This window comes from Pistacia vera, unplaced genomic scaffold, assembly GCF_008641045.1.
Source record: "Pistacia vera cultivar Batoury unplaced genomic scaffold, PisVer_v2 Contig673, whole genome shotgun sequence".
Taxonomy (NCBI): Eukaryota; Viridiplantae; Streptophyta; class Magnoliopsida; order Sapindales; family Anacardiaceae; genus Pistacia; species Pistacia vera.
This window is the reverse complement of record NW_022196527.1, coordinates 1,609,204-1,633,003: the sequence shown is the minus strand read 5'-3', so window position 1 is coordinate 1,633,003 and position 23,800 is coordinate 1,609,204. Positions and strand designations below refer to the sequence as shown.

General features: G+C 35.0%; 5 protein-coding genes and 1 non-coding gene across 6 annotated transcripts; 3 read left to right on the top strand and 3 right to left on the bottom strand.

Moving 5' to 3' along the window:
- Window positions 1-464: 464 nt before the first annotated feature.
- Window positions 465-2,988, bottom strand: LOC116113152 (probable nucleoredoxin 3). The gene is made up of 4 exons (XM_031399307.1): window positions 2,927-2,988; window positions 2,104-2,252; window positions 1,227-1,706; window positions 465-1,160 (listed from the first exon to the last, which is right to left on the bottom strand). Exons 2-4 carry the CDS (start codon window positions 2,203-2,205, stop codon window positions 567-569), a joined length of 1,176 nt encoding a protein of 391 aa, XP_031255167.1. The 5' UTR covers window positions 2,206-2,252; window positions 2,927-2,988; the 3' UTR covers window positions 465-566.
- Window positions 2,989-6,778: 3,790 nt separating this feature from the next.
- Window positions 6,779-9,463, bottom strand: LOC116113156 (probable LRR receptor-like serine/threonine-protein kinase At4g31250). Its single transcript, XM_031399313.1, has 3 exons — window positions 8,798-9,463; window positions 7,638-8,222; window positions 6,779-7,560 (listed from the first exon to the last, which is right to left on the bottom strand). Exons 1-3 carry the CDS (start codon window positions 9,441-9,443, stop codon window positions 6,881-6,883), a joined length of 1,911 nt encoding a protein of 636 aa, XP_031255173.1. The 5' UTR covers window positions 9,444-9,463; the 3' UTR covers window positions 6,779-6,880.
- Window positions 9,464-15,977: 6,514 nt separating this feature from the next.
- Window positions 15,978-17,712, top strand: LOC116113168. The gene is made up of 3 exons (XM_031399326.1): window positions 15,978-16,948; window positions 17,036-17,282; window positions 17,383-17,712. Exons 1-3 carry the CDS (start codon window positions 16,037-16,039, stop codon window positions 17,517-17,519), a joined length of 1,296 nt encoding a protein of 431 aa, XP_031255186.1. The 5' UTR covers window positions 15,978-16,036; the 3' UTR covers window positions 17,520-17,712.
- Window positions 17,713-17,786: 74 nt separating this feature from the next.
- TRNAR-ACG lies at window positions 17,787-17,859 on the top strand. Its single transcript has one exon. It is a non-coding gene; the product is annotated as a tRNA-Arg (tRNA).
- Window positions 17,860-18,032: 173 nt separating this feature from the next.
- Window positions 18,033-20,696, bottom strand: LOC116113053. Its single transcript, XM_031399201.1, has 3 exons — window positions 20,576-20,696; window positions 20,076-20,496; window positions 18,033-18,605 (listed from the first exon to the last, which is right to left on the bottom strand). Exons 1-3 carry the CDS (start codon window positions 20,576-20,578, stop codon window positions 18,178-18,180), a joined length of 852 nt encoding a protein of 283 aa, XP_031255061.1. The 5' UTR covers window positions 20,579-20,696; the 3' UTR covers window positions 18,033-18,177.
- A 677-nt stretch (window positions 20,697-21,373) lies between these two features.
- Window positions 21,374-23,700, top strand: LOC116113062 (gamma-glutamylcyclotransferase 2-1). The gene is made up of 9 exons (XM_031399217.1): window positions 21,374-21,568; window positions 21,969-22,089; window positions 22,234-22,310; window positions 22,472-22,528; window positions 22,715-22,771; window positions 22,869-22,909; window positions 23,001-23,072; window positions 23,158-23,237; window positions 23,326-23,700. The coding sequence occupies exons 2-9, from the start codon at window positions 21,981-21,983 to the stop codon at window positions 23,505-23,507; spliced, it is 675 nt and encodes a 224-aa protein (XP_031255077.1). The 5' UTR covers window positions 21,374-21,568; window positions 21,969-21,980; the 3' UTR covers window positions 23,508-23,700.
- The last annotated feature ends 100 nt before the right edge of the window (window positions 23,701-23,800 follow it).

Below are 23,800 nucleotides of genomic sequence, written 5' to 3'. Positions count from 1 at the left end.
CATTTACGGGTTATTCAGATGCTTTGACCTCTAACACATCCTTCTAAGTTCTAACAATTAATCATATGCTATCATGACAAACCCATTTGCCTGAATTATAGTTGTAACTTATATACAATTTAACCTTGTTAACCATTTTGTAACGTGTTATGCCGACACCACTTTTCTTGTGGTCGGATGGCAAACTCTTTAACCACTGAGGTTAGTTATACCCAACTAGTCTTGTCTTCAATCCCCAATTACCGGGTTTATCCAAAAAAATGAGTTATGCCGACAGTTGCTATAGACTTAATAGGTGAGATAGAGGGATAAATAATATATTAAATTAAATTAAATTGTCAAGATTTATTTACTTATATATTAACATTTTACAAGGCTCTGAAATTTTGGAAGAAACCCCACCTTCATTCACTATCTCCTCCTTCCTCAATGAATGAATAAATATAATGACAATAAACAAGATCTTTTAAGTAAAATTAGAGTAAGCTTCATTAATAACATCTGGATACAGAAGAATAATAATGTATAGTGAGTTACACCCTCAATCAAGTCTCAAGTTATTGCGTTTACAAAGAGGGATGATCCACTCCTTCTACACATGAGGGATGAAGATCATAATTACACAAATCACAAGAGAATGTCCAAAACCTCCCTGGCTTTTTGCAAGAGTCACATTGATAAGCTTTGGCCATGTCGAGTTTTAGTTCATGTTCATGCTTTGCATCCTTAACTAGTTGAGGCAATGCATCTCCCTCCTTTTTCAAGCTTGCTTCTATTTCGTCAATCCTCGACTCTGTAAATGGGAAAGCCTTAGCGCCATACAAGGAAATCATGTCCTTCCCATTTGTGTTGATTGTCTTCCCATGTGGTCCAATTAGGACTAAAGCTGGAATCCCTTTGATTTTGAAGATCCTACAAAGGTCTTGTCTTGTCCTGTCCTCGTATGGAATTGCTAGCCATGGCATACTACTTAAATTTAGATCAAATTCTTTGTGGTCTCGGTCTGTAGATACCAAAACAATTTCAAAGCATTGATCTGTAGTAGTTTTGAGCTCATTGTAAACTTCAATAAGTTGTGCAGTGAAGGCACGGCAGGGAGGGCACCAGTGTGCCCCAAAGTAAAGACCAATTGTCTTACCAGCAAGTTCAGACACTGTTATCTGCAGAAGATGGTGTGTCAAATTTATGAAAAACATTCAAAAACAACTATGAATAACCTTGAGTACCTTACTATAATCTCTAGAAAGAACATAATCCCGTCCTTCACGGGCCAAAAGTTCTTCCAATTTTCCTCCCTGGCGTTTAGAGTCATCAAGAGCCTTCAATTCATCTCTTCTCTGCCTAGTGAATGGAAATGCATCGGCACCATAGTCTTCAATTAATCCAATCAAGTCTTCTTCAACTAATACTCCATCTGAAGCTAATGGAATAAGTGAAGGGATGCGATCAACTTGATACCTATTTCTCAGTTCTTTATGGAAGGTTACATCAAATGGAACAGCAAGCCATGGCATGCATTTGAAATGTTCCTCAAATCCAGTCTTGTCATGATCAAAGGAAATGAAGACAATCTCGAGCTCTTTACCTCTTGCTATTAGCGTGTCATAAAGTTGCACAAGTTGTGGGGTAAAAGATTTACAAGGCCTACACCAGTTTGCAGAGAAAAAGAGACAAATTGTCTTTCCACCACATGATGATAAGGGTACCTATATGTGGGATCAAGCTATGATTACTATTTAATTCACTTTATTAAGCTGATAAATTTCATACCTTGCTTTCAAGGCCATCCTTTTGCTTTTTTCAGTGAACTGTTAAAGACTTTAAAGGCTATGACTCTTCCAGTTTCCAAGTAGTAAATTAGTAAACTCTCTGGGATTTTGTTTACATTAATTTTATTGGCAAGCAAAAGGAAACATCATAAAAATAGACAACGGACAAACAAAGCCCAGCAGATAATATATAGGTAAATCCATGTTATATTAACATAACGCAAATTTGTATTTTGTTCTCTTGCAGAGAAGGTTGATGCAGTTGCAACAATGGGATAAGGTCATTCAAGTAAATAAAAAATCAGAGAAATAAAAAGGGTAGTGAAGAGGTTACCTTTCCTTTACCAGAAAGAAGGAACTCAACACCTTGAGATGCTAAGATAGTGAGGAAGTCAGTGCTGTCAATAGATTTGGCTTGATTATCAGGCACTGCCATCAGAACTATTGGTAAAAGCTGGTTTCCTCTCTTTTATATATTTCTCTCTTGATCAATAATAATTAAAAAAAAAAAAAAAATGTCAGAAAGAAACCAATAAGGCTCAAAAGATATTGCGTTGCATTGCTAGTACGCATTATAAACTTATAAAGCGTTGCATAGCTAGTAGGTATTATAAAGCATTGGGTGCTTCCACTTTAATGTATTAATACTTTCTGACCGTGTTACCAACATGGAGTCCATAATGTATTCTATTCTTATAACTTTCTGGTACTAAACGGATTCGTGTGGAATTTAAACTCTTCAAACACTTTCTCTCCATTAAAAATAACGTAGTAAGAATCAGATTCTAAATTCTTTCGGAATCCAGATTTTACATGACCACAAAGATTATTAAAGTTGATCAGAGGTCCAGGAGAGAGGAGCGGTTTAGATGCTATACTATTTACTGCCGTTGAGTTGAACATCGTTTTTATTCTTTCCAAGTATGGAGAGTATGGTTGATTTGGGGTCATTGAAGAATCATATAAAGAGGGTTAACTAAAAAGATTACAACACCATACGCGATACAGACCAGCATCAAAGTAGATTGGATAAGAGCGAACAATCAGGCAACAGTTTTACAGGAATCAATCAGACACAGCACAGTAAAGAAAATTAAGAATTGTAGTGAAATCTGAAAGCTTCAAATTTCCAACAGCATGGTAAAGAAAAGAAGTACCTTTAAATTCGGCTTCCGATAATGTCTGGTCTACGTATGAGTCACTGTTTGTACTGGGTCTGTGAGAAAAAGAGAGAGAGAGAGAAAGAAAAGGGGATGGATAAAGAAACACACTTGATGACAGAAAAGTAGTCACTCTCAGTACGCAACCCAATTCAATTTGCTGTCAGGGTATATCAATATCAATCAAGCTTTCTTTCTTTATTTATAAATTAACCTCAGGCTCACCGCTCAGGTATATGCCAATTTTTTAGGAATTAGATACTCTGTATCCTTATCATCTATCCATCTGGCTCAGCATCAGCTCAGCATCATCTATTTTTTTTTTTGTTCTTTCAAAGGCGTGTGTGTTCATATGTAAGGCATTTCACACAACCAAACACAATCTGCTTCGTATGAAATCATTTTATATTCTTTTATAAAATCCCATCTCACATGAGGTTCACATTATCTAATTTTAATGTAATTTCACATTAATCATTTGTTTACATATGTGTGTTCATAGGATAATGAAAGGTAGGGTCTTCACTTTGGCTTCGTTGGAGAATAGCCGACTTTAATTATCAGCAGTCCTGTAGCGTTTTTAAGAAGTGAGATTCGAGGTACTGGTGAAGGTAGACCGCGTCGTGCCATACTTTAAAATTTAAGATTTATGGTGTTGTGAGTTATGTCGAGCCAAAGCTCGCAAAGTTTCGTGTCCTATCATGCTATGTCGACCCACGAAATTTGAAAGGCCGTGACACGGCTTGTTATATACTGTGTTGTGCCTTGGGTCACAATCCACGTGTTTAGTCAAAAATATTTAATTTTAATATTTATAAATTATGATAATTTTGATTTATTATTAATAATTATTATAAAAATATTTTATATGTTATATTTAGTGATATTTTGTATTTAAATTAATTAAAAAATATAATAAAATAACGAAACATTGAAATATTAATTTTTCAACACTTTTTATTACTTATAAATTATAAATACAAACTTAGAAATTAGGATTAAGAATTATTATACATCTTCATTTTCATTAATTTCTAAATTCTTAAAATCTTAAAATATATCTTATGCAACACAATTTTGAAGCTTGAAATCTACCGCCACCCAATCTTTCATACACATAAGGGCTTCAACAACACTTAGATGTAAACATGATTTTCTCTCATCCAATACACAAACCTACATGTACTAAAAGTTGGTTCTGATGTTATAGTAGAAACTGAAGGCATTAGTAAATCACGTGCAATGGCGGAAAGTACATGATAAGTCTTTTGATGTGCTTTCCACCATCGAAGAATATCAAATTGATCACTTTGAATCGTAATTTCAACCAAATGATCCATGCAAAAATATTTTGTAATTTTACCATATAAAGAGTTTGTATCTATCGATTATTTACCTTTATTGGTGATAGACCAAATACGCTCTTTTTAACCTCTGGAGGAACTTGACATTGATGGTATTGGTGGTTGTATACTTGTCGTGTTTCCACATTTGACATCATAATGTGAATACATTTGAAGTAATAATGTTCTAACAGCTTCTACTGAAATTTTTAATGGGTTCTCTAGATTTGCTGAAATTTCTTGTATAATATTATTTACTCTTAATAAATTTATCCTAGGATCCATTACAGTAGCTAAAGCAAACAATATAGGCATCTTTTCCCAATATTTTCTAAATTTTATTTCCATTTTTTTTTTTTTTGCAATATTTCCAAAAACTGCATGATCTCTATATTCTTTGAAAATAAAACTAATAAAATAAAACTAATATCAACTATATGATATAAGATTAAAAAAGTAGAAGGATAATAAATACCATAACATTGTTCAGTAGCATCATTTAAAAGTTCTAAAATATTCATTAAGGAAAAACCAAGTTCCCAATGATTTCTAGTCAATTGATGATCATATTGTTTTGTATTAAAAAATAGTGTAATAGCATTTTCATATGATTCACAAGATTTTAACATTAAATATGTGAAGTTCCAATGAGTCGTAACATCAGTTTTCAATTTTCTCTTTTGTAACCCCATTTGCTTACACATACCATGGTATTGTTGTAAACGTGAAGGAGATGATAAAATAAATGTAATTGCATGTCTAATTAAAGATATTTCATTTTCAATTGATTTTATTCTATTGTGTACAATTAAATTTATTATGTGACAAACACATCTAATATGAAATAATTGGACAAACACATCTAATATGAAATAATTAGCCTTCATAAGGTGAATTTAATTGTTTTGACAAAAAATCAATAACTCATTTGATGATGCATTATCAAATTTGAGAGAAATTTTTTTTATCATTTATTTCATATTCACTAAAAATTTTAGCTAATTCTTCATAAATAGTTACACCAATATGTGAATATTCTAATACATGAAATGCAAGAATTTTTTTTTTCTAGTTACCAGTCTAAATTAATAAAATGACCTGTTGCACAAATATATCATAAATCTTGATTAATGGTCGTCCATAAATTAGAAGTAAACGAAATAACTCCATTAAATTTACTAAGTGTATTTTTAATATTTATTTTCATTTCATTGTAAATTCTAAAAATATCAACTCTTAAAGTATTTATAGAAACTCTCCTAAAAGCAGGTTGTATACTATTTTGCATGTACCATTCTAAAATTAGATCATCACCATATGAAAAAGGTTGATATGTTGCAATAACGTACATGACCATATAGTCTCTCATGTTTTGTTAACTATATGTGAAGCTAGAAATCACGTCTATTACAATATTTGATTGACTACCGGTTGAATCACATACCGATACTGCAAGTGCCCTTGTAAATGAAAGTTGTTGTTGCCCTTTTAAATGTTGTGGCATTTTTTTACAATATTCGTTTATATGTCTTCGGAGATGCCCAGTGCCACCTATACTCAGACTGGCCAAATTAGAACCACAATATTTGCACACTGCAAGTCGCATGATTTCACCACCAACTGTTTCTTGTGTTTGAGTAAAATGCTCTTGAACCGTTGATTTTTGCTTTCTTTTCTTATTTTGGGGTGGTTGTGATAGATTTTGTGATAGTAACTCATTATCAAAAGGATTAAATTCACTTGAATTTAGATTCATTTTGAAATTTGATTAAAAATTAAAATATATTTGACCAAAAAAAAAAATTTTGAGAATTTGAGAGAGATTATGAGAGCTTGAGAGTTGAGAAAGAAAGGAGAATGGAGATTGGAATTGAGTGTGAAAAAATTAGAGAAATAATTGGGTATTTATAAGAAAAAAAAAAATAGCTATTTCAAAATAACCATTACCCCTGCAAGGTTAACAGCTATTTCTTTTAACTCCCTGTGCAGCGGGGTAACAGTTATTTCAAAATGACCGGTACCCCCTTCCAAAGGGGGGTAACGGTTATTTTAAAAAATAGTGGTAATTTTTTTTTTCGTGCCATGTCGTGCTAGCCCACGGGCTTTTCTTAAGGCTCACGACACGGCCCACATATTTTCGTGTTGTATTGTGTTATGCTTTTTTTCATGTCGTGCCATGCCTTATTATACCGTGCTTTTTTCGTTTTGTGCTATGCCCACCGCCGGCTCTAATTCAGGGTCAGGGTCAGGGGCCAAGCGTCCAACTGGCAGAGTAGAGTATAGTTCTTAGTATTCTTGCTATTGTCCAAATATGACTCATTTCCGCGTTACTTGTAGGAAGGTTCGGACCAAACCAGTAGGGATAGGTTAAGGCCTAAATGGGTTCCGACCAAACCCATTTAGGCCTCATTCTTCTCATGAAAATACAGTAACAGAGCAACCATCTCAAAACAGAGGAAAACAAAAAACAGAGTGCCTAATCCTTCTCATTACTTAAAGTCTTTACCAAATGTATAAAAATAATTGTAAAATATTAAAATCAAACTGTAAAAACAGGAGGATAACAGAGACCCTGTCCTGTTCCCTTCTTTAAACTACATATATAAAATCAACCATTTACTGAAAAAGAGAAATCATCATCAGTCAATGCCCTTGAAGAGTAGCCATAATCTTCACTATTGTAGGAAGAGGAATCCTCAATATCAGTATTACTATCTCTCTCCTTCAACTCCTGAATCTTTTCCACAGCCTCTCTAAAATCCCACCTTCTCTCAGCATTCCATTCACAACAACACATCCCAATCTTCAACAGCTTCAACATCTCACCCTCACCATTCCTTGTTCCTTTCATATCTTTATCAAACACCTCCCCAGTCCACTCTTCTCTCACAACTGAGTTCACCCATGTTGCCAAGTCTGAATTCCCTCCCTTTCCTTGTTTTAGATAATTAGCAGGGAACTTCCCCGTTAGCAACTCAAGTATTAGTATTCCAAGACTCCACACATCCGTCTTCCTTGTAATACGATCACTTTGGTTGAACTCTGGGGACTTGTATGCCACCATGTACAGTTGAGCATGCTCTTTGTTCATCACTGGCACTAGTGCATAATCCGTCAAGATAGGTTCAAACGTATGATCCAGAAGCACATTGGAAGATTTTAGATGACCATGAGGTAGAGGTACACTAGGGAATTCTATGTAAAGATATGCCAATCCCTTTGCCACTCCTTTGATGATCTTCAACCGCGTTGGCCAGTCAAGTCCAGGCTGACCAGGTGATCGTTTCCCTGAAATAATTAACAACTTAATTACTCAATTCTTCAGATTAATTAAAATCTCAAGTTATGGATATATAGATATATACCATGGAGATGGCTAGCCAAGCTGCCATTAGAAACAAAATCAGAAACAAGAAGCTTTTCTTCTTTTCTGTAGTAGAACGCGACGAGAGCAAGCAAATTAGGATGTGACAAACTTCCAAGCCTTCTCATGTGGTTATGAAAGTCTTCCTTCCCAACACTGCTCATTTGTCTAAACCTCTTAACAACCATGGCAGGTCCACTCAAAAGAACAGCCTTATATGAAGAACCAAAGCTGCCACTGCCCAACACCTGGGCAGAAGCCCTGAGTAAGTCTTGCAACTCAAACTTCTCCCTATCATTTCTAACGAAGAATAACTTCCCATTTTCACCACCCAATTGATCCGACGAATAGGGGACCTCCTTTTCCTTTTGCCCCATATCATAAGCCCCATATTTCTGAAGGGCTCTGGTCTCTTGGTTTTTCTTCAACTCATTCGGAGTTTTGGATCTTTTGCTACGTCTGTAAGAAATTCCAACAATGGCGGCTAATGCAACTACAACTGCAACTATCACCACAATTATGAGGATGGTTTTCTTCTTTGATGAACTGCATGCTTTCAAAGGCTTTCCACATAAACCATTGTTACCTGTTCCATTCAAAACAACTCATTATTTCAATTTAAATTTATATTTCATAAATAATATTAATAGAATTAAAGAAATAGGAAAAAAAAGATCATGATCATGATCATGAATAGATTTTGTGCACTATTTCACTTTATAATAAGAAATTCTCATCATGGGCCAACCTACGTGCAGATCACCTATACACGTTGTGGGAAATCTTCTTAATTCCAAATTATCAAACAAGATCAGCGATAATTAATTATTTTGAGCATACATAACAACAGATTCTCTCCTTTTTGCTGATAAACTTCTGTTGTTATACTGTGGGTTAAAATAGCTGCTACAAAACTGAGCTTGATATAATTAAGGATATGTATCCATCATATAATATGGGAAGAAATATCATTATCGGAAACAAATTTATCCGATAACTGAGGATTAAGTTTCTACCTATCCATTTAGTTTAAAAAGGCATGAATAGTGGCCATTAATGTTGCTTAAATTTCAGTAATTTAAGGGGATAGTTAAGAGAAAAAAACTAAATAAAATTTATGGTTTCCGTTCTGATTGAAAAACAAATAAATGAAATACTTACCTGTAAATGAAGAAGAATTGAATTTACTAAGGCTAGCTGGTATCTTTCCCTCTAATCGGTTATTAGCCATGTTTAGCGTAGTCAGCTGCGTGGTGTCTGGAAAATTTGGAATCTTGCCTTCAAATTGGTTGCCCTCAATACTCAACCCAACCGGTTTTTTCATTACGAGTGATGAGGGAATTTTACCCATGAACTGGTTTCGTGCGAGATGAAGTTTCTTCAGATTATTCATCTCAGAAAATGCATCATCGGGAATTTCACCGGATAACTTGTTATAAGACAAATACAAGGCTCTCAAAGAAGTAAGTTTCTTGACATTAGGCATTGGACCGTCGAAGTTATTATACATGAAACTTAAAGAACGCAATAATGGCAATTGAGCAAGTGTGTCAATGTCGATGACACCGGTGAGACTCATATTTTCGAGTATGAGTGCAAAGACATTCCCATCAGAGCAACGCAAACCAGTCCAATTTGGAGTGTCACCTGTGCATGGAGTGGTGGAGGTATTCCAGTCGTTGAGTGCAGAGTTATCTGATAAAGAGTTCTTGAAGTTGAGAAGGATTACAGCGTTTTCACCCCATGATGACACAAAAAAGGTTGTTAACATCAAACTCAAAACCCAGTTGGATAGTTTTCGAGCCATAAGAATGGAGCATGCATGAAAACAAAAGGGATGAGAATGAGAACGAGAATGGTGGTAATGAGAAGGTGGTGAAAGAATATGAAGGGAAATTAATGGAAGAAAAGGGACAAAAGAACTATGGGTGGACTGGTGAGATTGACAAAGTCCCCCTAAGTATGAGCTGGTGAGGCCGGCGCTTCCAATGAGACACTATTTTCTTGATTTGTTGCTGCTTGTTTTTCTTTCCTTTTCATGTATGGAATTGATTATAAATTTATTGTTGCCTCAGCCGACTTATTTAATAATTAATACCAAACTATGTGATCTGTGCCATTCTTTTGTTGTATTTTGTGTTAATGCCACCAATGGTAGAGTTGAGCACGTATTTATCATTTTTATATGAACAACAAAATATATTTTCTTGTTTCCTGATTCCATCCAACTCTTGAGAAGGGGCCGTAAGGCATATGAGGCCATGGGAATGGGCCTTCTAATTCAAATCCCACACTCACATGTTTAATCTAAATAAAACCCAACTCACATATATGTACATTCTATATTGTTATGGCTACATTTAGCTTATTATTTCTACCTATATTCTTAATACTATTCCCAAAATTTTTATTTGTTTTGTTATTTAAGAAATATTATTATATTTTTTTAATTACTTTCAGTCCCTTTAAGTTTATTAATTTTATTAAATATCCCAAAAAAAAGTTTAAAAATTAACAAAAACACCCATACTCACCTATACTTGCCAGATTCCGGCAACCACCATCGGTGGTAGCCAGAATCTGTCACAACGACCTACAACCGATCGGAACTGGCCGATAATTCGTCGATTTGGATTTGGCCATCGTTGACTGACAACGACAGCCAGATCTGGACTTTTGCGGCTATCGACGGCTATATCTAGCCTTTTCTAGTCAAATTCGTGGTGGATCTGGCTAAAAAAGGTCATATCGATGCCTTACCCACCAGATACGACCAGTTTGCGTCATAACACCATTTTCCAGCCAAATTCCGGCCACCACGGTGGGTGGGTGGGGGTGTTTTTGTCATTTTATAATTTTTTTATATATTGGGGTGTTTAGTTAAATTAGCAAACCTAGAGGATTTTTTTGTTAATTTTTAAATTTTACGTCGTAATACTCCCTTATTTAACTACCCAATATTGTAAAGCACTAGGGCGAAGTCCTGCAGTTGGTGATTCGATCTCACTTCCAGATGTTAGCGAAAGAAGAATTCCTGGACTAGCGGTTTTGGGTAAATGTGATATATCCTTCCTCTGAAATGGAACCGCAGGTCCTATCCAAAATAATAAAACAAACGGACCTTATTCTTTTTTATTTTTAGTTTTTGGTAATCGAAATATCTGGACCAGCATGCACCTCAATTAATTCTTAGAACCGGGATTTCATTGAATACCTTACAAACCCAATAAGCTAGGTAAATCACAAATGTGATAAGTGACTACTTTGTGTGACTCAAACGCAAGACTTCTAGATAACTCAAATCTTGTCATTCAGTTACAAGCCAAGTGGATTAGATTCTTACTCGTTTATAAGACTAGTCCAACTTGGAACTTGTTCATTAGTTAAATTAAAAGAAACCAAAACAAATGGGAAGCAGTTCTTAGTCCTCTCAAGTTGATCATTACATATTAGTCCGTTTTAAATTTATTTTTGTTTTTGATAAGTTTAACCTTAATGGCATAATAATTTCTAAATACGTTCATTTTTTGTTTTAATTTTTAACCTTTAATTCTTACATAAACCCTAAATCGAAATTTTCTAAATTATTGAAACATTTTTTTTTTATTACTAAAGTTATGAAGGAAGTAATTACACAATAGGATGAATCTGGATCTAAAGAAGAAAAAAAGTAAGTGTAATAAAAAACTCTGATTAAATTTGAAATTAGGGAAAAGTAGTGTAATAAAAAACCCTAATTAAGTTTGAAATTTAGGGAAAGGGACGCAAATAAAACCCTAATTAAACCTAATTAAGTAGGGTTATTTTTAACATTAAATAGAGTTTAAAAAAGTTAAATACTTAAAATTTTTTTATACAACCTGATGTGACAACTTGCAATTGATCAACTCTTAGTGGATTCCATTTGCATAAATGTAAACTGACCTATCGTGAACTGTTACCTCAGAGTTATATAAAAAAGTTGTATGAAAAGTTGTAAGCGTAGGTTTATTGTTTAAATATAATAAAAGTGTATTTAACATTGGGGGATAGTATAAATTTGATGGGCTAAAAATCACTTCCTCGAACAAATTTACTCCTAATCAGGAATTCTTTTAACCTTTTTAACTAAAATTAATTTACACCCCATATAATATCTAGTTATTCTCCCGTTATGATTGTAGGTTATTTCCAGTATTTCTTTTAGCTTTATAACCCTTTTTTTTTTTTTTTTTTTTTTTTTTACCAGGGGTGTCCGAGTTAGCTTATGCATTAGTCTCCTGACCCCCAACAAGGCTTTCAAAACAAGACAAATCCTGTAATCCGTGACTAACAATATTAACAACCGTTCTTATGATTCAAATCGTAGAACACAAAGGGGAGCAAACCCCTTGACCCCAAGCTTATAACCATTTACTATCTCGAAATTTAAAATATAATCACATGAGAAAGCAAAGCTAATTAATCTGCGAATAATTAATTTAATTTTCACAAATTTAGTTGGCACTGGACAGATGGACACCCATGCTGCTAATGGTATCATCTATTAACTCCGCAACTGCTTCGTGAAACTATCACAGACTGATGAAAGTAAATGAAGTTTATAAACCTATCATTAAGAAACGAATATGGGGATTGACGTGTCCAGCAAGCTGAAAGCTCTCCCACCACACCAGCCCCTTTATTCTTCTTCTTCCTCTTCTTCACTTGAAACCTCTAGTACAAGTAACTTAAAATAACTCACGGCATGCTTTCAAAGGCTTTCCACATAAACCATTGTTACCTGTTCCATTCAAAACAACTCATTATTTCAATTTATATTTATATTTCTTAAACAAAGGAATAGGAAAAAAAGATCATGATCATGAATAGATTTTGTGCACTATTTCACTTTATAATAAGAAATTCTCATCATGGGCCAACCTACGTGCAGATCACCTTATCCTCCTTAAATTACTGAAATTTAAGCAAAATTAATGGCCACTATTCATGCCTTTTTAAACTAAATAGATAGGTAGAAACTTAATCCTCAGTTATCCGATTAATTTCTTTGCGATAATGATATGATGGATACATATCCTTAATTATATCAAGCTCGGTTTTGTAGCAGCTATTTTAACCCACATTATAACGACAGAAGTTTATCAGCAAAAAAGAGAGACTCTGTTGTTATGTATGCTCAAAATAATAAATTATTGCTGATCTTGTTTGATAATTTTAAATTAAGAAGATTTCCCACAACGTGTATAGATTAAGAGAAAAAAACTAAATAAAATTTATGGTTTCCGTTCTGATTGAAAAAGAAATAAATGAAATGCTTACCTGTAAATGAAGAAGAATTGAATTTACTTAGGCTAGCTGGTATCTTTCCCTCTAATCGGTTATTAGCCATGTTTAGCGTAGTCAGCTGCGTGGTGTCTGGAAAATTGGGAATCTATGCGTCAAATTGGGTGCCCTCAATACTCAACTCAACCAGTTTTTCCATTGGGAGTGATGAGGGAATTTACCCGTGAACTGGTTTCTGCGAGATGAAGGTTCTTCAAATGATTCATCCCAGAAAATGCATCATCGGGAATTTCACCGGATAACTTGTTATAAGCAAATACAAGGCTTCAAAGAAGTAAGTTTCTTGACATTAGGCATGGACCGTCGAAGTTATTATACATGAAACTAAAGAACGCAATAATGGCAATTGAGCAAGTGTGTCAATGTCGATGACACGGTGAGACTCATATTTGAGTATGAGTGCAAAGACATTCCCATCGAGCAACGCAAACCAGTCCAATTTGGAGTTTCACCGTGCATGGAGTGGTGGAGCATTCCAGTCTTGAGTGCAGAGTTATCTGATAAAGAGTTCTTGAAGTTGAGAAGGATTACAGCGTCCCCGTCACCCCATGATGACACAAAAAAGGTTGTTAACATCAAACTCAAAACCCAGTTGGATAGTTTTCGAGCCATAAGAATGGAGCATGCATGAAAACAAAAGGGATGAGAATGAGAACGAGAATGGCGGTAATGAGAAGGTGGTGAAAGAATATGAAAGGAAATTAATGGAAGAAAAGGGACAAAAGAACTATGGGTGTACTGGTGAGATTTACAAAGTCCGCCTAAGTATGAGCTGGTGAGGCCGGCGCTTCCAATGAGGCCGGCCCACGTATATTTTATTGTTTCCTGATTCTATCCAACTCTTGAGAAGGGGCCATAAGGCATATGAGGCCATGGGGATGGGCCTTCTAATTCAAATCCCACTCTCACATGTTTAAGCTAAATAATACCCAACTCACGTATATGTACATTCTAAATTCTATTCTTTTTTTTTTTTTTTTTTTTTTTGGTAATCGGCATGTTTAGACCAGTGTGCACCTCAATTAATTCTCAGGATCAGGATTCATTGAACATCTTACAAGTTTAATAAACTAGGTAAGTCACAAATATGATAAGTAACCACTTTGTGTAACTCAAACACAAGACTTCTAGATAACCTAAATCTTGTCATTCGACCACAAGCCAAGTGGTTTAGATTCTGATTCGTTTATAAGACTAGTCCAACTTGGAACTTGTTCATTAGTTAAATTAAAAGAAACCAAAACAAATGGGAAGTGGGTCTTAGTCCAATCAAATTGATCAATACATATTAGTCCTTTTAAATTTATTTTTGTTTTTGATAAGTTTAACCTTAATGACATAATAATTTCTAAATACGTTCATTCTGTATTTTATAAATTTGTTTTAATTTTTAACCTTTAATTCTTACATAAACCCTACATCGAAATTTTCTAAATCATTGAAACATTTTTTTATTGCAAATAATTATTTGTTTGATGGAATTATATTTACTAAAGTTATGAAGAAAGTAATTCGCAATAGGATGAATCTGAATTCAAAGAAGAAAAAAGTAAGTGTAATAAAAAACTCTGATTAAATTTGAAATTGGGGAAAAGTAGTATAATAAAAAACCCTAATTAAGTTTGAAATTTGGGGAAAGGGACGCAAATAAAACCCTAGTTAAACCTAAATAAGTAGGGTTATTTTCAACATTAAATAGAGTTTAAAAAAGTTAAATACTTACAACTTTTTCATACAACTTTCATGTAGCAACTCGCGATTAGTCAACTCGTAGTAGGTACCGTCTACTCAAATATAAACTGACCAATCACGAGTTACCATCTCAGAGTTGTATAAGAAAATTATATGAAAAAATTGTAAGTGTAGTTTTATTGTTTAAATGTAATAGAGGTGTATTTAACAATGGGGATAGTATAATTTTGATGGGTTAAAAATCACTTCCCCGAACAAATATACTCCTAATCAAGAATTCTTTTAACTCTTTAACCAAAATTGATTTACACCAAAAATAATATCTTGTTATTATCCCGTTATGATTGTAGGCTATTTCCAGTATTTCTTTTAGCTTTATAACCCTTTTGTTTTGTTACTAGGGATGTCTAAGTCAACTTACGCATACCTTGATTGGTCCCTCGACCCCCAACAAAGCTTCCAAAACAGGGCAAGACGTCCTGCGGTCCGTGACTAACAATATTAACAACTGTTCTTATGATTCGAACATGAGACTACAAGGAGAGCAAACCCTTTGGCCCCAAAGCTTTATAACCATTTACTATCTCGAAATTTAAAATATAATCACATGAGAAAGTAAAGCTAATTAAATTTGCGAATAATTAATTTCATTTTCACAAATTTAGTTGGCACTGGACAGATGGACACCCATGCTGCTAATGGTATCATCTATTAACTCCGCAACTGCTTCGTGAAACTATCACAGACTGATGAAAGTAAATGCAGTTTATAAACCTATCATTAAGAAACGAATATGGGATTGACGTGTCCAGCCAGCTGAAAGCTCTCCCACCACACCAGCCCCTTTATTCTTCTTCTTCTTCTTCACTTGAAACCAATTGTTAAAATAACTCACGGGATAAAGCAAGTCCTGCCTTGCCTTTTTCTTTATCTTTCTTCTTTAGAATATATACATACATATATATCTAATCAAAATTTATGTTTATATATGCATGCTTTCGGCCCTTTAATTTCATCTATACCATTTAATATATATACAACTACCAGTCAATGCATCAGTCTGATTATTAGTTTAGAAAACGTATGGCTTTTAGATTCTGCTCAAACAGGAGACTGAGGATCATCAAAGGAACAAAAATTACTTGTGCATAGATGATATAGTTACTGTTGTTGATAATCAGAACAAGTACATAGATGTTAAAGCATATCACCTTTGTTAAAATCACAAGCAACATTTTCTTTACTCAACACAGCGAGAAAGTTTTTCTATATCACAAGATTGCTTGACCTACTCATGATCTTATATTTGCTTTGAGCAAATTTACACTATAAAGCTGTACTCAGTTTCCCCTTCTAAAAATCATTGACATCATTGATCAAATCATGATGTCCCCAAAAACCTCAAATGCAACCCACATGGATAACCAAGTCTCTGAACCAAACCAACTGGCCAATGTCCCATTACTACTTCAACCATCATACGCTAGATCAAAATCCTTACTCTATGATGAGCTTCGCAACTTTCGAATAAGTCTCAAGTGGTGCGCATTAGACCACTCTTCACGCATTGGAAAATTCATTTCTTATCTTACATTTGTGTTTCTCTCCATTGTTGTCCCCCTCCTTGGCTGCTTCTCCATTAAAGTCCAATCTTCCGCCGAAGCTGACGACCCTATTTCTTTCAACAAGTGGGTTCAATTTCCGGAGTCAGGTTTAGCCCTTCTAGGCTTCTTTACACTATCCAGGTTCTTCAGTAAATATGGTCTGCGCCAACTCTTGTTTCTTGATGGTCTACAAGATGATTCATTGTTTGTTAGACGTGGATACACACGCGAGCTTGACAAGTCATTTCGTTATCTTGCCTGCATACTTCTACCATCTTTTTTCGTTGAACTTGCTCACAAAATTATTTTCTTTTCGACAGTGAAAGTAACATTGCCTTATATTGGTTCAGGGGTTCCATTGAACTCGATTGTGTTTGTGTTGGTGTTATCTTCGTGGGTTTATCGAACGGGTGTGTTCTTGTTGGTATGCGTACTGTTTCGTCTGACCTGTGAACTTCAGATATTGAGGTTTGAGGGATTCCACAAGATGTTTGAGGGATGTGAATCGGATGCTGGAGTTATATTCAGGGAGCATGTGAGGATTAGGAAACAGTTATCTGCTACCAGTCACAGATATCGATTCTTTATCATTGCTTCTCTGGTTGTGATCACAGTTAGTCAATTGGGAGCTTTGATACTAGTTTTGGCCACCAAGTCAGATAAGAGTTTCTTCAATTCTGGTGATCTTGTTGTAAGTAAAGCATTATTAATTAACTATATGCATCATGAATTAATGGCTTTAAAAATTTTATAGTATTGATGTTTGATGTGGATGCAGGTATGTTCAGCTGTAGAGTTAAGTGGGTTCTTTTTGTGCTTGTTGGGGGCGGCAAGAATCACGCACAGAGCCCAAGGGATAGCTTCAATTGCAACCAGATGGCATATGACGGTGACATGTGCTTCATCTGGATCAGACCAGTGGAAAGAGCAGACTGAATGCAGAGACAGTGACTCCGATTCCTCTGACATTTTCATCACAGTTTCCTCACAAGATCAATCCTCCTTCCAAACTAGGCAAGCTTTAGGTGAGATATTATATATGTCTATAAATGTTTCAATCCTTCTTTATATTGTCAATGTGAATGATTTAGGGAGTTAATATTTATTTGTAAATGTTGTATGCAGTGGCATATCTGCAACACAACAATGGGGGGATAACGCTCTTTGGATTTGCACTTGATCGTGGATTGCTTCATACAATCTTTGCATTTGAGTTCTCTCTGGTGTTGTGGATACTTAGTAAGGTGGTTGTGTTGTCTTGACCCAGACTCCACTCATTTCCTGCCAAGTAACACATTCAGATATACCAAACAGTACATAATTGTATTGTATTTGAAATTACCGTATGTGAATTTTATTACAAAATAAAATGTTTGTTGAACTTGAACAACAACAATGGCGAAACAAGTCTCTACTAGGTTTATACCCATCAATTTCTAGTTTTATCAATTTCTTGTGAGATTATCTGTATTTAAAACTTTAGAGTGTTCAACTGACTATTCAACTTTTTACAATTCCAATGTTCAAATGACTCCATGGCCCAATGGATAAGGCGCTGGTCTACGGAACCAGAGATTCTGGGTTCGATCCCCAGTGGAGTCGCCTGAACCTTTTTATACTATTAAACACCTATATATATTTTGCTCTTGCTCATGCTGAAAGAGTCAAAGACACCACCTATATTTTGCTCATGCTCAATTGCTCATTCTGAAAGAGCCAAAGACACCACTTTTATTTTGCTCATGCTGAAAGAGCCAAAGACACCATGAAAAGACTTAGCAAAATATTAACACGCAAATTTATCCAGATCCCACAAAATTTGGCATCAAAGATTCCGAAAGTTACTTAACAAAAAAAAAAAAAAAAAGATTCCGAAAGTTAATTGACAAGACGGAATTAAGCTAATTCTTCATTAACAAATTATTCACATTCTTGGACATCATCAGAGACCTGGCTGAGCGTGTTCACAATTTCCCTAAGACATGCAATGAGCTTATCCCCTTGGCGTCTTATAACTTCGGATGGGAAATCCTGATCATCATCCTCATCTACATCACAGTAATCAGCATTCTCACCAACTATTGCAAGGATCAATTCAGCATTTTCATGCAGTTTCGCCACCATCATTTGCTCCTTTTCTTTTATGCAACTTATGATCTTTCCTTCCACACCACATTTCTGAGACTTCTTGTTAACCTGACCCTTCTGGGATTTTTCTTCTATAAGACTATTGCAAGGCTTTTCTTCTGTAAAGTTTCTTTTACGCTTTTGTTGAATGGGGCTTTTGTTAGGCTTTTCTTCATCACAATGTTTTACAGGCACTGATCGCCGCCTTCGCCTCTTTGACCCTATTAATACCAAATATTAGGAATTCAGAGAATAATAACTTCTTAAACTACAAGTTCTGACAAGATCATTTTAAGAACTGTTATATTTTACAGGTTCGCAAAAAACTTTACCAGTAATGAGACTAAACAAGGAAAGGGGAAAGATGCATGCTATCCAAGGCAATTACCAGATCAAACTCTTGAATCAAATAATAATTGCTATGCTAGAGAGCAAGATGACAACAGTTACAACAGACTCAATTCAGATACAAGTATGTGCAAGGCAAAACTCCTAAATCCCCACATCTACCAACTATGAGATTAAGGAGATTAAAAATAAGTATTAATAAAAGGTAAAGTCAAAGATGGATCAGAAAGTGCACGGTAATGGAAACAAATTTGGCACTTTTTGGTGTCTTCAGAGTTTGGAGATTTATCATTCTTCTCCATTCACCATAACTGCGAAACAGCAATCTCCTAATTTGTTGATATCAGACAAATTCACCATAACTGCAAAACAGCAATCTCCTAATTTGTTGATATCAGACAAACTAACATTTTGTGCCCTTTTGGAAATGTTCTCTCTGATGGGGATCCTGATTTTGTAACTATATGCCAAGGTTGAAAGTCAGGTAAATTGAATTTTCTCTACCAAGATACATAAATTGGCTTGAGAATAGCCTTCCTTTAGTCTCTATGTGGATTGTTGTTCACTGCATATAGTATCCTTCGATCCCTTTTAATAAAATAAAGTGCTATCTGTTTCCTATGAAACAAAAAGGAAAAAGTGACAAATAGGGACAGTATTAATCATGTTCTGAACCATGATTACATTTGTGGACATTAGAAACTAGGAAAATAGAAGAGAACTATAGCAACTAAATGGCATAAATTGATGAATCTTCATAGCAAGCAATTTAATCAGCCTCCTCGATTATTCAAAATGCAGTGAACATGACACGTCCCAGTTAACTAGAAGGAAACAGCAGTGTTAAATTTAAAGAAGATTTTCCTCCTTAGCACATGCTTTCACGACAAGGTCAAGTAACATGAATCGAAAACAAGGAGTATTAAACCTAAAAATTCCGTTCAGTATGTTGTCACGAAGCTATAGATGGCTGTATATTTGTTGGAGAGGTCAGAAAAAGATCTCTCTATTACAGATAAAATTACTGGAAAAAAAGAAAGGGCCTTATAGTTTAAGAGCCAAAGTAAGCTTTTATCCATAATAATTTTCATACTATCCTACACAGATTTTGGGCAATCTTAAAGGGACAACACATTCTCCATCATCATCAATACTATTCAATGGCAATAGTAAAAAAATTATAGAAACTCATTCGTCATCAAACCTTAAAAAATATATAAACGTGGCAACATCGCACTAATCAGATTCATATCGAAATCAAACTATCCAATGGGCATCAGCTGGCAACAATCCAAGATTAAATATGTTTGAGCAGAAATTATAAAACAAAAGAAAGAGCATACCCAGTTGTGAAATTAACTTAGTCAAGTCAAGATGAGCATCTGGGTCACTATCTGAGTCAGTATCCGGTTGATTCTGCTTTTCTCTAACAAGATTATCAATGGCATTGAAAAGTTCGCGGTCAAAATCGGGAGGAAAGCTTTGACCTTGAGAAAAGCAATAAGAATTGGTCCTAGTCCTTGACCGCATGAACCTGTTGTAGTCAGCAACCAAGGAATCCCACTTCCTCCGGCATTGATTCGAAGAACGTGGAACATCTAAAGCAGTACAATTTTCAGATATTATTTTCCATTTCTGATAGCTTGAAAGAGCTTTCAAACAATCGGCTTCCACAGCAGCAATCTCGTTCACAAGAATCAGTGCTTCCTTCAAGCTCCATTCTGGACCTACCTGTGATCGCATGCACCTTGACCCCGTATCTGCCTGCACAATATTAAATTCCAAATCAACAATTCACATTTTCAGAAACCTAAACCCTACCAAGAAACAACCAAACTCTTACCATTACATAGAATTGATGCCAAAAACTTTAATCATTATCATCGTCATCATCATCATTAACTTTCCCAATTCCAACCTAACTGTAATTTGGGCTTACGCATTTGGGCTTACGCCCAATCTAAGCCCAAACCAAGTAAGGAAGGTTACAGCTTATAAGCTAATTTTCATAGACTTAATGACGACCCCCTAAACGGCAATTGACAGCTAAGAACCAAGTCGAATTCCATTAATCCAATTGAATGTCAAAATGTCTAGGTTCAATGAACCTAAAAAGTGTCACTAAATTTGCTTGACTGGGTGGCACACCATCAGCACACACAATTTATGACCTATTTTCCCATACTGCAAATTTAAGGCACTGATACCGATGCTTCTAATGAGCACAAACATGTCCAGGTTCAATGCATCCTAACAGATTTTAAGGTTGCAGACAACATACATACACACATGACATTGTCACCTTTTATATAAATAAAGAAAGCTTCTTTGATTTTTATTCAAATGTAATAGGATCCTTAAATTTAAGGGAGAATATGTTTTTTAAGAAAGAAATTTAATAGGTGAGATAAATCATATAAAAAATTAAATTTATTATTTAATTTATATTTAAAGAAATAAAAAATCTGATATCAAACAAGATTCTTACCACTTTTAACATCAATGGTAAACAACATACATACATACATATATCACATTGACCTATTTTTAACGACCCCCATGAATTTAAGCATACGTGGCACGGTGTAAGCTCGGTAATTTGGTAGGACTTATCTCACTATAAATACTGCTCTCCTCGTCTCGCCTCCACCTCTCTATCCTTTGAAGCAAAAGCAAAGCCAAAAAAGAGTCAGAGAATCCAAAAGCCAAACTCCGTCCGGAAAGTTTGGTTTGGCTTATTTTCTCTTTTTGGCGTCTCTTGCCCCCATTTGCTTCAAATACTTGCTTTCTCCTCCCCATCATTACACTTCACCTTCTCACCGCTTTAGATTTTCTTGTAAGCTCTCTTACTATTTTCTTTATTTTCATTTAATGTCATCTTCTTCTTCTTTTTATCTGTTCTGGTTGTTTAATCATGGTGTTTAATCATCGATTCAGCACCACGTATTGCTCACACTCTTTATTATTATTATTACGTTTTTGGTGTCAGAACGTGTCCTTTTTGCATCTTTGATTTTGCATATAGCCTCATTGTAATTGTCTTCATCTGTTTTGTTTTGATATCCATATATGTCAATTGCATTATGAAAGAGATTTTAGCTTGCCTTAAATTATTCCCCATGTTAGATACGGACAGATTTGAGTTTTTTTTTTCCTCTTTTAACAACCGCCTAAAGCATAGCGCTGTTATATCTCAATTAAATGTGCTCTTTTGCTTATTCACCATTTTTTTCCAGATTTATACTACAATGGTATTCTGGGTTTTTGGCTATGGGTCGTTGGTTTGGAACCCAGGATTTGAATATGATGAGAAAATCATAGGCTACATCAAGGATTACAGGCGTGTTTTTGATCTTGGTCAGTATATTTTTTCTTTGTCATTAAGAGTTTTTTTTTTTCACTTTTTGTCTGTTTATATTTAGGAATTTCCATAGATTTGGTTCTCTAACAATTGGTTTTTAAACCCCCCCCTTTTTTTTTCTTTCTTTTTTTGTATTGCAGCCTGCATTGATCACAGAGGTACTCCTGAACACCCAGCTAGAACTTGCACTTTGGAACAGCATGAAGGAGCTATATGCGTAAGTAGAACCTATTTGTAATTTTCATGCTTATTACATGATTTATGCGGTTATGAAGCCACGCCAACTTTTCATTTGTTTAAAGAAATCAGTTCTAGGTTCTTCGAAACTTGAAAGAGAATATTCTTCTTTTGTCTGACATCTACTTGCAATTTCTACAGTGGGGTGCTGCTTATTGCGTTCGAGGAAGCCCTGAAAGGAAAAAACTTGCAATGGAGGTATATCATCTAGAGATTATATAATGTAGATAAGGAATGTTAATGATGCTAATTAACTTCAAACCAGCACTTACCCAGTTACCCTCCTTATTCCCCTGCCTTTGCAGGAAGAGTTGCTATCATCCTTTAATCTAATTTTCCTTTTATTAGAATCAGAATGATGTAAATTATTTGCACCTTTTGTAGTATTTGGAGCGGAGAGAATGTGAATATGATCAGAAGACCCTTGTAGACTTTTACAAGGTAAGAATATGATTGTTTCCTTTTTTAATCTGTATTCTGTATGTTTCACTCTGTGCTTTGTTCTTATTTCCCTTGACACGTCCCTTCTTTTATACAGGAAGGAGATCCTTTACAGCCTGCTCTAACTGGAGTCATAGTGTAAGTTATCCTGCTTCGGATGCATCAGTTCTTTCATGTTTTTTTTCAAATTCTTCATGATGTTCTTAACAAGGTGTCATCATTTATGCAGTTTCACATCTACTGCAGACAAAGTATCAAACAAGTACTACCTGGGCCCTGCTCCATTAGAGGAAATGGCTAGGTAAAGTGGATTTGATTCTGATTAGCTGTTGGTGATTTCTTTTGCCGTAAACTGTCTCTTTACATATTCTCATGCACATGTTTAGGCAAATTGCAACAGCTTCTGGACCTTGTGGGAACAATAGAGACTATCTCTTTCTATTGGAGAAGGCCATGTTTGATATTGGTAAGACTACTTCTTACACTGAGCATGAGTTGATGATCGTAAAATTTGATGTTTTGGTGTTTATACTGAGTACTGAAACACTGAACAGGTCATGAGGATGATTATGTAATAGAGTTGGCGAATGAGGTGAGAAAAGAGCTTGGAATTGTTGAACAAGAGATTCTGAAGGAGAAAAAGTTGGGTGAGTCAACCCAGATTGCACTGAAAAAATCTCATATTCCAGGCATTCAACTCCATCTTCTCCCAGAAGCCATTGCCATGGATTTGTAACAATACGAGCCTGACACTCGAGGAGAAAGAAAAGAATAGCACAGGAAGCTTAGCTTAGCTTAGCTAACCCAATAAAATTACTCTTCACTTTACGTTATGTTGGTTTTTCATTTCCCTGACTTCGAGTACTGTATTATTTGGAGGCTTATGATCCTTTTGACTGAATCAAATCACAAACTCTATTTAGATTTTACATTTGAGAGAACTTGGAAGTTGGAACAAGTGGTTTTGAATTGAGAGGAAGTTTTAACAAGATTTTCTTATGCAATACGCAATACAAAATAGATGTAAGA

What these genes read in the sequence shown, in the direction of transcription:
- LOC116113152 (XM_031399307.1), bottom strand. Translation starts at nt 2,205, where the DNA reads ATGGCAGTGCCTGATAATCAAGCCAAATCTATTGACAGCACTGACTTC. An exon ending in TTCTTTCTGGTAAAGGAAAG is followed by an intron (nt 1,707 to 2,103) that starts GTAACCTCTTCA and finishes TCCCACATATAG; the next exon opens with GTACCCTTATCATCATGTGG. An exon ending in TTTCTAGAGATTATAGTAAG is followed by an intron (nt 1,161 to 1,226) that starts GTACTCAAGGTT and finishes CATCTTCTGCAG; the next exon opens with ATAACAGTGTCTGAACTTGC.
- LOC116113168 (XM_031399326.1), top strand. Translation starts at nt 16,037, where the DNA reads ATGATGTCCCCAAAAACCTCAAATGCAACCCACATGGATAACCAAGTC. An exon ending in TCAATTCTGGTGATCTTGTT is followed by an intron (nt 16,949 to 17,035) that starts GTAAGTAAAGCA and finishes ATGTGGATGCAG; the next exon opens with GTATGTTCAGCTGTAGAGTT. An exon ending in CCAAACTAGGCAAGCTTTAG is followed by an intron (nt 17,283 to 17,382) that starts GTGAGATATTAT and finishes TGTTGTATGCAG; the next exon opens with TGGCATATCTGCAACACAAC.
- LOC116113053 (XM_031399201.1), bottom strand. An exon ending in TAAGTTAATTTCACAACTGG is followed by an intron (nt 18,606 to 20,075) that starts GTATGCTCTTTC and finishes TGGTATTAATAG; the next exon opens with GGTCAAAGAGGCGAAGGCGG.
- LOC116113156 (XM_031399313.1), bottom strand. Translation starts at nt 9,443, where the DNA reads ATGGCTCGAAAACTATCCAACTGGGTTTTGAGTTTGATGTTAACAACC. An exon ending in CAATTCTTCTTCATTTACAG is followed by an intron (nt 8,223 to 8,797) that starts GTAAGTATTTCA and finishes TGAATGGAACAG; the next exon opens with GTAACAATGGTTTATGTGGA. An exon ending in CTTGGCTAGCCATCTCCATG is followed by an intron (nt 7,561 to 7,637) that starts GTATATATCTAT and finishes TAATTATTTCAG; the next exon opens with GGAAACGATCACCTGGTCAG.
- LOC116113062 (XM_031399217.1), top strand. Translation starts at nt 21,981, where the DNA reads ATGGTATTCTGGGTTTTTGGCTATGGGTCGTTGGTTTGGAACCCAGGA. An exon ending in AGCATGAAGGAGCTATATGC is followed by an intron (nt 22,311 to 22,471) that starts GTAAGTAGAACC and finishes CAATTTCTACAG; the next exon opens with TGGGGTGCTGCTTATTGCGT. An exon ending in GAAGGCCATGTTTGATATTG is followed by an intron (nt 23,238 to 23,325) that starts GTAAGACTACTT and finishes AACACTGAACAG; the next exon opens with GTCATGAGGATGATTATGTA.